The 13,122-nt window shown below is 46.0% G+C and overlaps 1 gene segment (V, D, J or C); it reads right to left on the bottom strand.

Moving 5' to 3' along the window:
• Positions 1 to 11,310: 11,310 nt before the first annotated feature.
• On the bottom strand, positions 11,311 to 12,172 carry LOC122740996. The segment is given in 2 exon segments: positions 11,311 to 11,777; positions 12,090 to 12,172. Coding segments are annotated over 2 exon segments (501 nt in total).
• Positions 12,173 to 13,122: the final 950 nt, after the last annotated feature.

Genomic DNA, 13,122 nt, shown 5'->3' with positions numbered 1-13,122 from the left:
TAAAAGTTGCTCACAATCCAATGGGGAAGTGGGAGAGGCAACAACAAAAATGTACACACAAGCTATGCACAGATAAATAGGAAACAAGATAGAGAAAGTGCTGGAATTAAGGGCTGGGAAAGGCTTTCTGTAGAAGCTGTGATTGAAAAGTACATGGAGGAGGGGCAGCTAGATGGCGCAGTGGTTAAAGCACTGGCCCTGGATTCAGGAGTACCTGAGTTCAAAGCCGGCCTCAGACACTTGACACTTACTAGCTGTGTGACCCTGGGCAAGTCACTTAACCCCCATTGCCCCGCAAAAAAAAAAAAAAAAGGTACATGGAGGAGAATAAGGTGAAGGAAGACTGACAAGGCAGGAGAGGGCTGAGTTTTGAAGGGTTCTGAACGCAAACAGAGGACTATGGATCTGATCCTAGAGGCAATAGGGAGCCCCTGGAATTCCCTTCCCTTGCCTTTTTTTCCTTCTCTTCACTGACACTGTGTGAGGAGATGGTAAAAGAAGGCAACTTGCCCAAATGGACCCCATCCTTGGGCACTAACAGAACTGGCAGCTGAGATGACTGAATGACTGACAGATATGTTTGGTAGGAAGCTGGATAGATTGTTGTTGTACAGAGAGGACCTACTGTGTGCTAGGCACTATGTGAAGCATGAGGATAGAAAGACAAGCAGGGCAGGTAGGTGGCGCATAGTACCCAGAGCACCAGCAGGATCTAGAGGCAGGAAGACTCATCTTTCTGAATTCAAATCTGGCATCAAACATTTCCTAGCTTTGGGACCCTGGGCACTCTTTGCCTCAGTTTCCTCATATGTAAAATGAGCTGGAGAAATACCAAACCATTTCAGTGTCTTTGCAAGGAAAGCCTAAATGGGCTTATAATGTCAGATATGACTGAAAAATGTCTGAACAACAACTCATTAGCAATTAATGATGGTGAGCTTGACTGATATCCAGCTTGGAAGAAAGGAGAGAATGCACCTCTGGCTCCTGGTTTCTGGTTTCTACTTTGTTTATCCCTCAGTGAGGAGCCAGAGGAAATATGAGAGGGTGCCTCAGACCCAGCATGGAGTAGGGTGGCCCAGGCTGAAAGGGGCTGATTCTGTCCTTGACTATACATGCAGCTCATGGCTGGGGAGGAGAAAGAAGATTCAGGGCACAGAGCTCTTAGTCCATGGCCTTTACTCTGAGCCCTGAGTCCCTTTCCCCGGGTCAGCCCCAGAGCCCCTGCACCTGAGCAGGCAGCCCAGCAGCTGCTGCAGGAGCGGAAGCAGAGGAGGCAGCTGAGCCTCCCTGAGCAGCCAGCCTGGGCTGGGGAGGTTTTTGTTCGGGGCTGTAGCACTGTTTTGGGAGCAAGAGACTGACCACAGTAATAAGAGGCCCCATCTTCAGCCTCCACACTGCTGATGGTGAGGGTGAAGTCCTTCTCAGCACCACTGCCACTGAACCTGGCAGGGACTCCTGAGTGCAGGTGTGAAACATAGTAAATGAGGCTCTGAGTAGACTGTCCAGGTTTCTGTTGGAACCAGTGTAGAAGAATGTTTCCACTGCTGTGTTTGAGACTCTGACTGGCCTTGCAGCTGATGGTGACTCTCTCTCCTGGGGTCACAGACACTGAGGCTGGAGACTGAGTCAGCACAATTTCCCCCCCTGGAACCTAAAAGCAGGAATTAATGATCAACCAACAGGGAATAAACAGAACAGTCTCCTTCCATTTGGATACTTGGCCCCCAGACAGCCTGGCCCTGCCAACCCCACTGACCTCCGAGGAATCCACATTCCCCCTGTCACTGTGCTGGCTCATGTGCCCAGAGACTCTAAGTCCCTTTGAATTCTCATAACTTGTGAAAAAATGGCTCATCTGCCTGTTGTGTTGTCCCCTGCTCTCACCTGTGACCAAGAGTATCAGGAACCCGCAGAGAAGCTGGGACAGGGACTCCATGGTGCAGTGTTTCCTGCCCTGCGGCTGCTCTGCCTCCAGCCCTAGTTTATGCCCCTGTGTCTGCAGGCCCTCCCTTGGGGATCTCTTTATGCAAAGAAGCTGGGAGTGTGGGGGGTTCTAGGGGCAGAAGTGACTGACTCCAGCTCAGGGGAAGGTCTTGAGACCTTGGTCCTTTGAAGGTCCCTGCTTCTGGGACTTTGTGTGATGTGTATTCCTGCTACGCCCACCTGTCCTTAGTTTCTTTTAATTTTAGCCAGAGCTAGGAGGTACAATGGGTGGAGTTCTGAGTTCGAAGCTAGGAGGATTCATCTTCCTATCTTCAAATCCTGCCTTGGACAGATACTAGCTGTGTGAGGCAGGGAAAGTCACTTAACCCTGTTTGGCTCAGTTTTCTCATCTGTAAAATTAGAAGGAAATGACAAACACTCCAGGACCTGCCAGGAAAATCCCAAATGAAGATGTCATGAAGAGCTGGACATGACTGAACAACACGAAAAGTGCTTTTAAAAGGCCAGAGGGCTTGTGTGAGTGGCAATATTTCCTGGTGACAAAAGGTCAGGACCTGGAATCAGGAAAGATCTAAGGCTACTGACATTCTGCACTTGACTCCAACCCACAGCCTGCTATCTCACTAATTAATGATTTTGGGGGGGGAGGGCCCTGCCATGGTTTTATTCCTTATTAGGGTTTAGGGAAACCAGATTTCTTTCCGACTTCCACTTCCTGAAGAAATCAGCTATCCTCAAGTAATGGCGTTGTGGAAGGCTGGTTAGGACAGGAGAAAAAGCACTTTAGATGAGGAAGATTCTGGCTGAGGAAAGGCAGGACAGAGTGAACTCTTTCCTGAAGGCATTTGGGCAGCTAGGAAGCTGGGTAATGGGAATCTGGCCTCAGAAAGGATCTCTGAGGAGCTCCGGGTAATTTGTACCTTTTATCTCTTCAATCATTCTTTACCTACAGATGAAGTATGGAGAGAAATAGTTTGGGGAATTATTTTACATATAGAAGGATGGGTAAGGAATCTAAAAATTAGTCCAAAGGCTAGAGTACTAGGCCCAATTTAATGAGATGGGTTTTACTAGGAATTTCCATTTACTCCTGCACCTGAAAAGGAAAAAAAGAAAGAAAAAGCTGCACAAGGACATGTTTGGAGTTTGGGAAAGGAATGCGGTTAGTTGATGAGTAGTGCCCATTCATTAAGCTCTTATCCTGGGCCTTGCAAGATACCATGCACAGGAGACACAAAGAAAGTCTAAAATATAGTCCCTGCTCTCTGGGAGCAGATATTTCAATGAGAAAGACATCTTGTAAATAAATAAGGAAGTATAAGGCAGAGAGAGTCTATGCAAAGGTAATTAGAAAGGCAGGAAGTGGGTGGTGAGGAACTGGAATAACAGAAAAATCCTCTTGCACAAAGTAGATTTTGATTTTGCTCTTAAAATTCCCCAGAGAAGAAAGAGCTGGAGGTGAGGGAGGGAGAACTTTCTACCAATTGGGGCTGCCAGGAAAAAGGTCCAGAAGTGAGAGGTGGAAGGTTGTGTTTGAGGAAGAGCAAGGCCATGTTCTTGGGACCATAAAGTACTTGGAAAAGAGTAAAGGGTGAGATTGAAAAGTCCAGAAGGGTCTGGGCTCCCAAGGAGATTCCAAGTCAAACAGGATAGACAGTCCTTAGGACAGTGGATGGGGGAGGGGATGCTTAATGGCATGGAAACCTCAATGTGAATCACTAGGCAACTACTCAGAGGGAAAAAAGAGTGTGGTCTTAGGGATTTTTCATAAGTAAAAGTGCCAAATCTTCACTTTTCTGGCCTCATTAAGTTTACAAATGAAGAGATTTCTGAAGATAATTTTGGAACCAAGGAAATGGAGAACCCTGGACTCTGAGGTGCCTTGACAGGATGTTGTTAGGAAAGTAAAAAAGAGCCAACTGTAATTAGGTACAGGTTGGCTACCAGAGATTAGTCAGGGAGGTATAAGGTGTCCCATTCTGAGGTAAAGTGAGTGTTCCAAAGAAGAGAGTCATTGGGGAATATGCTGGTTTGGTGTTTGTTTGTTTTGAATTGAGCTTGAGGGCACCATACTGGGATGTCTCTGTTCTGTGTCCTCTAGGGTTTGGCTGTTGAGGCTCAGAATCCCTTTCTGGATGGCAAACACTGTTTTCTATTCAAGGCTGTGTAAAGACCAGACACTGCTTGAAGAAAAGAGGAGAAAATTTCCCCCTTCATTTAACCAAAGTGATGTCACTGATGTGTGACACACCACCCTTCCATGCCTGCTGATTGTGTGCAATATTTGTCCATGCCTTCCCAAATTCCAGATCAATAATTAATACATTGAATAAGAAGCATTCCTGGGATTCAGAAACAAAACAAAACAAAACACATTTCTTCCAAGCCAGTGCTATATTTGGGCAGTTTACACATTTTCATGTGTAGTTACTGTACTCCCCAAACTAGGTAAGTCCATGGTATTTACAGAATTTCAGAGTTGGAAGGGATCAGAAAGTGGAAGGATTCCAATCCACAAGTGGATGAGAACCCCCTCTTCATCATCACCTACAAGTGGTTATCCAACATCAAGCCAAGGAAAGGAAGCTGAATAGGTTGTTAATTAACAAGAGATCATTCACTACATACATTTCACCCAGGTTATTAGAGTTGAGATTTGGTCCAATACAATTGTAGGTGACCCAAAGATAAATACATCACAAGTGTAAACATGCTGCAATATGTTGCCAACAATGACTGGATGGAAAGGAATACCAATAGCAGGACAGGCACAGTGGCCCAGGTAGTGGCAGCACCCTTGCCCTCCTCTCATTACTTTTTTCAGCCAAGAACTCATGGCCATCCATCCTTGTAGAAACACCTCCTGTGGAGAAGGGGCCAGTCATCTACACCAATTACACCAAGCAACATTCAGAGAGGGGGTAGGCCAGTCCACCTACCTGAGGCATCAGGGCACCTTGAAGTAGAGACATGAGGCAGCCTGTGCCAGAAAAGTCAAACTACCAACATTACCTTGGCCGTCATGTGCCCCTCATACCCCAGTGGACATTGCTGAGGACTCTGAATCCAAAGAAACTGGGAATAGCCTTGCTTCCAGTCCAGTGCCCTCAGCTCATTTGACTCCACTTCATAATTTTGGCCTTGCCTAGCCTGGCCTGGCATACTAACATACTTTCCCTTGTAAGGAGGTCCTGTGATTAGGAATCCATAGGACAACATGTTGCCCTCTGTTCTGCTCAAGGCAGAATCTCCAGAGCTCCATGTCTCTGTAAGGGCTTTCTGATTTATAGGCTCTGTGGGAGACCAAATGCAACTGGGACCCCTCTATGTTGGGTGAAAGACTAGGGGTAAGGGAGCATGAAAAAGAGAACGCTGAGGGACAAATATTTGCCCTCAAAAGTGGAACAGGCTTCCTATCTTCCTGCATCAAAGCTCAAATAACATTTTTTCCATTGCGGGGCAGAATACTCAGTGTTCACTGGTAAGGGCTCAGAGAACCAGCAGGATGTATTTATAATTAAAAATGGAAGGAATGAGGACAAGTCTCCCATTGATAGCTAATCAGGATGTCCCCAGAGCTTGGTGGTTGAATAGTGGGAGAATGGATGGCAGAAGAACTGAGGGGCATGTTTGGGTCCATGGCTGTCAGTGAATACCTACACAGACTATGTGTTGATAGAGAAAGAGGGGCTTGAAACAACATAGGAATAATTAGCAGATTACCCAAGGTTATTTTCTAATGGCAAGACATCAGACATCGAGGCTTCAAGAATCCTGCCCTCCCAACACCAAAGATGTTCTTATATTTCTGTCTCCTCCCCAACTCTGTGTTAATAAGATCTTTTGGATAGAGGGAAGGATGGGCAGACTCATTGCTACAAGTCTAGAGCTCTAAGGAGATGAACAAGTGACACCTAAGGGAGGGCATGGATCTCTATTTTCCAGAAAATAATATTCTCAAATGAGGAGCAAAAGAGGAAATGGTGCCTCTTGTCCTGAACCCCTCAGTGTAGGACTGAAGAAGAGCATTCCAAGGGCAGGCCAGCCTCTCCCTGAGATTCCTTCAGATCCTTTCCCTAAATGGTCCCAGATGAGCTGCATCTGAGCATTCCCCACCCAGGTAGGCTGGGAGGAAGAGGGGAACAGGTGCTCAGGAAGGGAACTAGCTTTCCTGATGATCCTGCTTGGGGAATGAGGCTTGTGAACCTGCCAAGATTGGGCAGTTGTCAGGGGAAGGTTCTTATTCATCTTTCTTCCTCCCACTCTCCATTACTTATTACCCCCAGGACATACTGGGACAAATGGTCCCAGTCACTAGACTGAATTAGGGCCAGTCCTGCCTAGGGTCTATTGGCTACTCCACCTGTGGGGCTACTAAGGTGGGCAGGGACCCCAGAGTGCAGGTGGAAGTCCAAGAGACCTGGAGTTTGAGAGTCTGTCCAGGTGGCTGGGTCACTGAAGCCATCACTGTGTAAGAGGCTCTCACTGGCCCAGCAGCTGATGCTGACCCTCTGCCCAAGAGCCACAGGCAGGGAGGATGGAGCCTCCGTCCAACCCATGTCCTGCACAAGATTCATTTTTTTCTTGTTTTTAATCATAAAATAATTTTATTATTTTCCAATTACATGTAAAGATAGTTTACTACATTTGTTTACATAGGGTTTTTGGTTAAAGATTTTTCTACCCGCCTCCCTTACCTCCCACCCCCCCCCAAGATGGAAAGCAATCTGATATATATTATATCTGTGCAATCACATTAAACATATTTCTGCATTATTCATATTGTGAAAGAAGAAGCAGAACACAAGGGAAAAACACGATAAAAGAGGAAAAAAGACAGCCAAGAATTAGAAACAGTATGGTTCAATCTGCATTCTGAATCCACAGTTCTTTTTTTCTGGATGTGGAGAACCTTTTCTATCATTAGTTCTTTGAAATTGTTGCTGTTTCTGTGTACAATGTTCTCCTGGTTCTGCTCATCTCACTCAGCATCAGTTCATGTAAGTCCTTCCAGGCTTCTCTGAATTCCTCCTACTCTTCATTTCTTACAGCACAATAGTATCCAATTACATTCATATACCACAACTTGTTCAGCCATTCCCCAATTGATGGGCATTCCCTCAATTTCCAATTCCTTGCCACCACAAAAAGAGCATCTATAAATATTTTTGTACATGTGGGTCCCTTTCCCTCCTCTATGATCTCTTTGGGATACAGACCTAATAGTGATATTATTGGATACAGTTTCATAGCCCTTTGGGCATAGTTCCAAATTGCTCTCCAGAATGATTGGATTAGTTTACAGCTCCACCACCAATGCATTAGTGTTCCAATTTTTCCACAGCTTCTCCAACATTTATAATTTTCCTTTTTTGTCATATTAGTTAATCTGATAGGGATGAGTTGGTACCTCAGAGTTGTTTTAATTTGCATTTCTCTAATCCATAGTGATTTAGAGCATTTTTTTCATATGGCAATAGATAGATTTGATTTCTTCATCTAAAAACTGGCTGTTCACATCTTTTGACCATTTCTCAAATGGGAAATGACTTGCATTCTTACAAATTTGATTTAGTTCCCTATATATTTTAGAAATGAGACCTTTATCAGAAATACTGTTTGTAAAAAAATTTTCCCAGATTTCTGCCTCCCTTCTAATTTTGGCTGCATTGCTTCTGTTTTTGAAAAAGCATTTTAATTTAATATAATCAAAATGATCCATTTTGAATTTCATAATATTCTCTATCTCTTGTTTGGACATAAATTGTTTTCCTCTCCATAGATATGAGAGGTAAACTACTCCTTCCTTTCCTAATTTAACTATGGTATCATCCTTTATTTCTAAATTATGTACCCATTTTGATCTTATTTTTGTATAAAGTGTAAGATGTTAGTCTATGCCTAGTTTCTGCCATACTATCTTCCAGTTTTCCCAGCAGTTATTGTCAAATATTGAGTTCCTATCTCAGAAGCTGGAGTCTTTGGGTTTATCAAACAGTAGATTACTATAGTCACTTCCTACTGTGTTTCCTGTTCCTAAACTATTCCATTGATCCATCACTCTATTTCTTAGCCAGTAGCAAATAGTTTTGATGAATGCTGCTTTATAGTATAGCTTCAGAATTGGTATGGCTAGCCCACCTTCCTTACACAGGGTTTTTAATGTGGAAAAATAACAACAAGTAAATGAAATTAATTTCCATGGAGGATCACATATGGGTACAGAAGGGGCAGCTAGGTGGCACAGTGGACGGAGCACTAGCCCTGGAGTCAGGAGGACCTGAGTTCAAATCCAGCCTCAGACACTTGACACTTAATTAGCTGTGTGACCTTGGGCAAGTCACTTAACCCCAGTTGCCTCACCAAAAACAAACAAACAAACAAACAAAAAAACCATATGGGTACAGAGAATGCAAGAATACATTCCCGGGGCACCTAGGTGGTGCAGTGGATAGAGCACCGGCCCTGGAGTCAGGAGTACCTGAGTTCAAATCCGGCCTCAGACACTTAACACTTACTAGCTGTGTGACCCTGGGCAAGTCACTTAACCCCAATTGCCTCACTAAAAAAAAAAAATACATTTCCTCTTCCCTGAACGTTGGTGCTGGGCCTGCCTCTGAGATGTCAATCCCAATGGATACAGGAACCATTCGCCATACATACACACACACACACACACACACACACACACAAACTCTCTCAAACACATTTTTAGAGAAGAAAGATTCTTCTGTAAAGCCTTTGGGGTGTCTTGATCTTTATGAGGGGGAGCTGGGACCATAGAGTGGATGGTTATCTAATGAGAATCAGTTTGGCTGCTCAAGCCTCAGCCTCTACCCCCATTTCAGCCTCTTGCTGGGATGGTACCATCAGCATCAGGATTCCTGCTTCCTAGTTCTTCCTTTCATCTTCCTCATTCCTTCCTCTTTATTTGTTAATTTATAATATACCTTCTCTTTTCTGAACAAGTAAATAACATGGAAGCCTCCTCCCCCATCCTGTCTGAGAAAGTATCTCTTTAAAATGATAGAGTCAAGCCCTGGAGGTCTCTGGTCCTTTAAGTGGAGCATAGATCTGACCACGGAATTCCCCTACCCAGTGCCCAGCACATGTAGGATGTTTAATAAATGGTTACTGACAGACTGACTGAATAACCTTGAATGACTTCTTTTTATCTTTAGGATAAAACACAACCACCCTGTCCTTTAAAGCCTTTACCATCTAGCTCAGCCTCCCTTTCCAACTTAATTACACAAGATACTCCTTTGTTTATTCTACAATCCAAACTAAACAGCTGTCTTACTCTTCATCACAAACAATGTTTCATCTCCACTCTCCAGGCCTTTTTCCCAGGCTGTGCCCCATTCCTGAAATGCCCTCTCCCCACACCTGACTCTGAGAATCCCTAGCATTCTTCAAAGCTTAGTTCAAGTGCTTCCCCTTCTAGGATATCTGATTTCCCTGGCTGCCTATGTCTCACTTTCCAAATAAACTGAAATTGCTTTTGTAAAGACTTTATTGTGCCTCCTCTATCACCTTCATTTCATTTAAGAAAACTCATATAAAGAAATTCAGTGTAACCAACTGGGTGCATAAGTGTGAAGTACAGAGACTGGGATCATGGTGAGAAGAGGAACCAAAGACACCATTGAGATGAAACTAGGAGGGGAAGCTAGATGACACAGTGGATAGAGCACAGGCCCTGGAGTCAGGAGTACCTGAGTTCAAATCCTGTGTGACCCTGGGCAAGTCACTTAACCCCAATTGCCTCACTAAAAAAAAAAAGAAAAAGGAGATGAAACTAGGAGTTGCAAAAGTTCCCTCTTCTTGTTAGAGACAAAGGCTGACCAGAGAGCCCTTAAGTAGTTGTGAAACCAGCTGTGTGCCCTTGGTCCTAAAGGGAATGTACAGGGCTTTGGGCCTTCAAACCACCAGGAGACCCCCTGGGGCAGGAAATAGAGTCAGACATCCAGCAGAGATGGACAGAGATGGACCCTGCCACCTACTCTTCTGGGAATTCCCCCATGGCCTGGGGGGATATACACCATCCCACACAGGAGCACACATTAGCCTGTCAGCCAGTAAGAATATGATTCTCCCAGATGGAGGAAATAATGAGGCCCTGACCTGGGTGGTAGGGGAGGGAGAGTTAGGGGGCTGGGTGAGTTGGGACATTCACTTTGGATCTTGGCCAGACCCAGGTCACAAGAAACCCAGCCCTTTGAGACTAGTGTGTCCAGGGCTGGAGAAAAAGGATCCTAGTCTATATCATGGCTGTAGGGGCCAAATTTTAATTGGGGAGTGTTAGTTAGGTAGCTTGTTGCAGTATTGGGGCAAGGAAGGAGATTAACAGCCGCTTTCAAAAACAGAACAGGGGTTATTAACAAGAACCAACTTTAAAACACAAGCAAGATTAGTAGAATTAAGGGAAAGGGAAAAAAAAAGAATGGGGAAGGAAACAGTACAACCTGAATCTCACCACCACCCAGGGCTCAGCAGAACACCAGGCTGTGTCCTGTCTTTTTCCAGCTCCACGCCAGAATGGCCCATCTCCTCCCTTCTCCGTCCCAGCAACTCCAGGTTCCAAAGAGACAGGGCAGACAGACACACAGCTCCAAGCTAATTGGCCAGCAGTCCTGACTGACAGAATTAAGAAGTCGCTCTACAGCTGCCAGCCCCACTTCAGCTTCCAGATGCTGGAAGTCACCTGACTGCCCTCACCCAGCTTCCAGTCATGGCAGGGCTGCCCTCATTATAATTTGGCCAAACCCATGCAGGCGAGTGAGTGCATGCCAGAGTGAGGTCAGGGCACACAGGCACACAACAGGGTCAGGGCACACAGGGTTTCTAATTTTAGGCAAAGATGAGATCATAGAAACCTCAAATCACAATTCTTTACATGGCAGCCAGGTGGTAAAGTGGATGGAGCCCTGGGCCTGCAATCAAAAAGACTCATTTTCCTGAGTACAAATCTGACCTTAGACACTTGTTAGCTATGGGAACCTGGGGAAGTCCCTTACCACTGTTTGCCTCAGTTTCCTCATCTGTAAAAGCAGTTGAATAAGGATATGGCAAACCATTCCAGAATCTTTGCCAAGGAAACTCAAATGGGGTCATGGAGACTCAGATGTGACTGAACAACAACCATAAACACAGAAATAAACAAATGATTGCTACAAAGAGCTCGAGAAATGCCCCCTCAACATGAACCTATGGTTCCAAAAAAAGAAACTATGTGGAGGCAAAGATTTCAAGTGGACTTGCATTTGCATTTTCTCCTTTTGAGTTTCCCCTTTTTTCCCAGGGGGCTGTGCTGCCTCCCCTCTGCCTCAGGGACAGGGTTTGTGACTGACAAGGCTTTGTGAGAAAGGAGGGGTGCTAAGGGAGCAGTAAGGTGAAGCCCTGGGAGGTGTGAGCCTGCCCAGAGAGCAGGGGCTGCTCTGCCTGGGGACCAGAGAGGAGGCAGCTGCTGCTCTGAGCTGAATCCCCTGAGCAGCCTGGGGAGGTTTTTGTTAAGGCCTGAAGCACTGTGGGAGGCAAGTAAATACTCTGCTGACAGTAATAATCTCCAGCATCCTCAGGCTCCAAGCTGCTGATGGTGAGAGTGAAATCTGTCCCAGACCCACTGCCACTGAACCGGGCAGGCACTCCAGATGCCAGGCTGGTAGCCCCATAGATGAGGAGCCTGGGGGCTTGGCCTGGTTTCTGCTGGTACCAATGAAGGTTGTTATATACATTCTCACTGGCCTTGCAGCTGAGGGTGACTCTCTCTCCTGGAGATCCAGACAAGGAGGCTGGAGACTGGGTCAGCACAATGGCTCCTCGGGAATCTAGGAAAACAACAAATTAGAGTAAGACAGAAATATTTAAATGTGCAATGTGTAGAACAAGAAAATTCTGTGGAGACCAATGAAATCTCAAATGACTAACAAATAGATGTATTTACTGTCAACAAGGGAGAGAAACCACCTTTCCCACAGACCCCACAATGTTTGTAATCTGGGGCCTGGTCAGGCTCCTCAGCCCCCATCTGCCTGTGTTGTCCCTAAGCTCCCTCACCCCCTGGATCCAGGGGTCATCAGGTCTTTAGTCCCTGAAAACCTGTGCCCTCCTCACCCCTTCCCTGCCCTGCTGGGTCTTACCCTGAGCCCAGAGCACCAGCAGCCACAGGAGCTGCCATGGGGAGACCATCCTGGCCTTCAGACACCTGCAGAGAGAGCAGTCAGAGCCCTGAGGGGCAGCAAGGAGGGAGGAAGCTTTTCTACCCTGAGCAGGGCTCCCTGCAGGCCCCTGGGGCTCCATATGCAAAAGAGCCCCAGGTCTGCTCTGAGCCTCCTCTCAGGACCCTGTGAGTCACCCTGAGTCTCCCTGGCTGAGCCTGACTCTGGGGGAGGGGCCTCCCTCCTCTCTGTCCTCAAATGTGTGACCTCAGGAGCAAAGACAGGCTCCTGTTTAGTGTCTGGTATGGGAAAGGTTGGAGCTGGTTGTGGATGAATGAGGGGAGGCTTCTCTCTGTGCCCCAGGACTAGCTCCCCCATAACCAGGAGAGAGCTCCCAGCCTGGGGAGGGGGCAGAGGTGGCAGGAGCTCACAGCCACTAGGCTCTGGAGGTACCTCAAAGGCATCTGCTCATGAACCTGTCCCTCTCCTGCCCCCTGCTGGAGAAGGTGTGAATTCAAGGATGCAGAGAGGAGGGGCTGCCTGACACTGGACAGGTCTTAGATTAGGCCCTTGGGAAAAACCTAGTAGAGACTTGTTCCTGGATGAATGGGTTTTGTCAGTTGCTCTATGAGAATATTGTATTGTTCTGAGCATCATGGAGGAAAAGGTTATATCTAACCTTCTTCCCATTTTCCCATTCCACATATGCACTAAACGTGACAACCCATACTATGATCCATCCCATATCTTGACTGTTACTGTTTCTAGAAACGTTTATCTGGGCAAATCTGTGTCCAGTGTGGAGCTATGGAGCTGAGTGGGACTGGGTCAGAAACAGACACAAGGAGCTTAGACAGAGTCATTTGCTTCTGGAAAACTTTCATTTTTACAATGTAGAGGTTTAGTGAGTCAGTGTCTGGGTACAGGTAATGCAGGTAACCATCCTCTTCCACCCATATCAGAGTAGGAGGAAATATCCTCCTGTTTACATACTACTTGGTCCAACAAACGAGTA

The sequence above is a fragment of the Dromiciops gliroides genome, chromosome 2 (assembly GCF_019393635.1).
Source record: "Dromiciops gliroides isolate mDroGli1 chromosome 2, mDroGli1.pri, whole genome shotgun sequence".
In the NCBI taxonomy this organism is placed as follows: Eukaryota; Metazoa; Chordata; class Mammalia; order Microbiotheria; family Microbiotheriidae; genus Dromiciops; species Dromiciops gliroides.
Note: the sequence above shows the minus strand (reverse complement) of the source record. Positions and strands in the feature narration are given on the sequence as shown.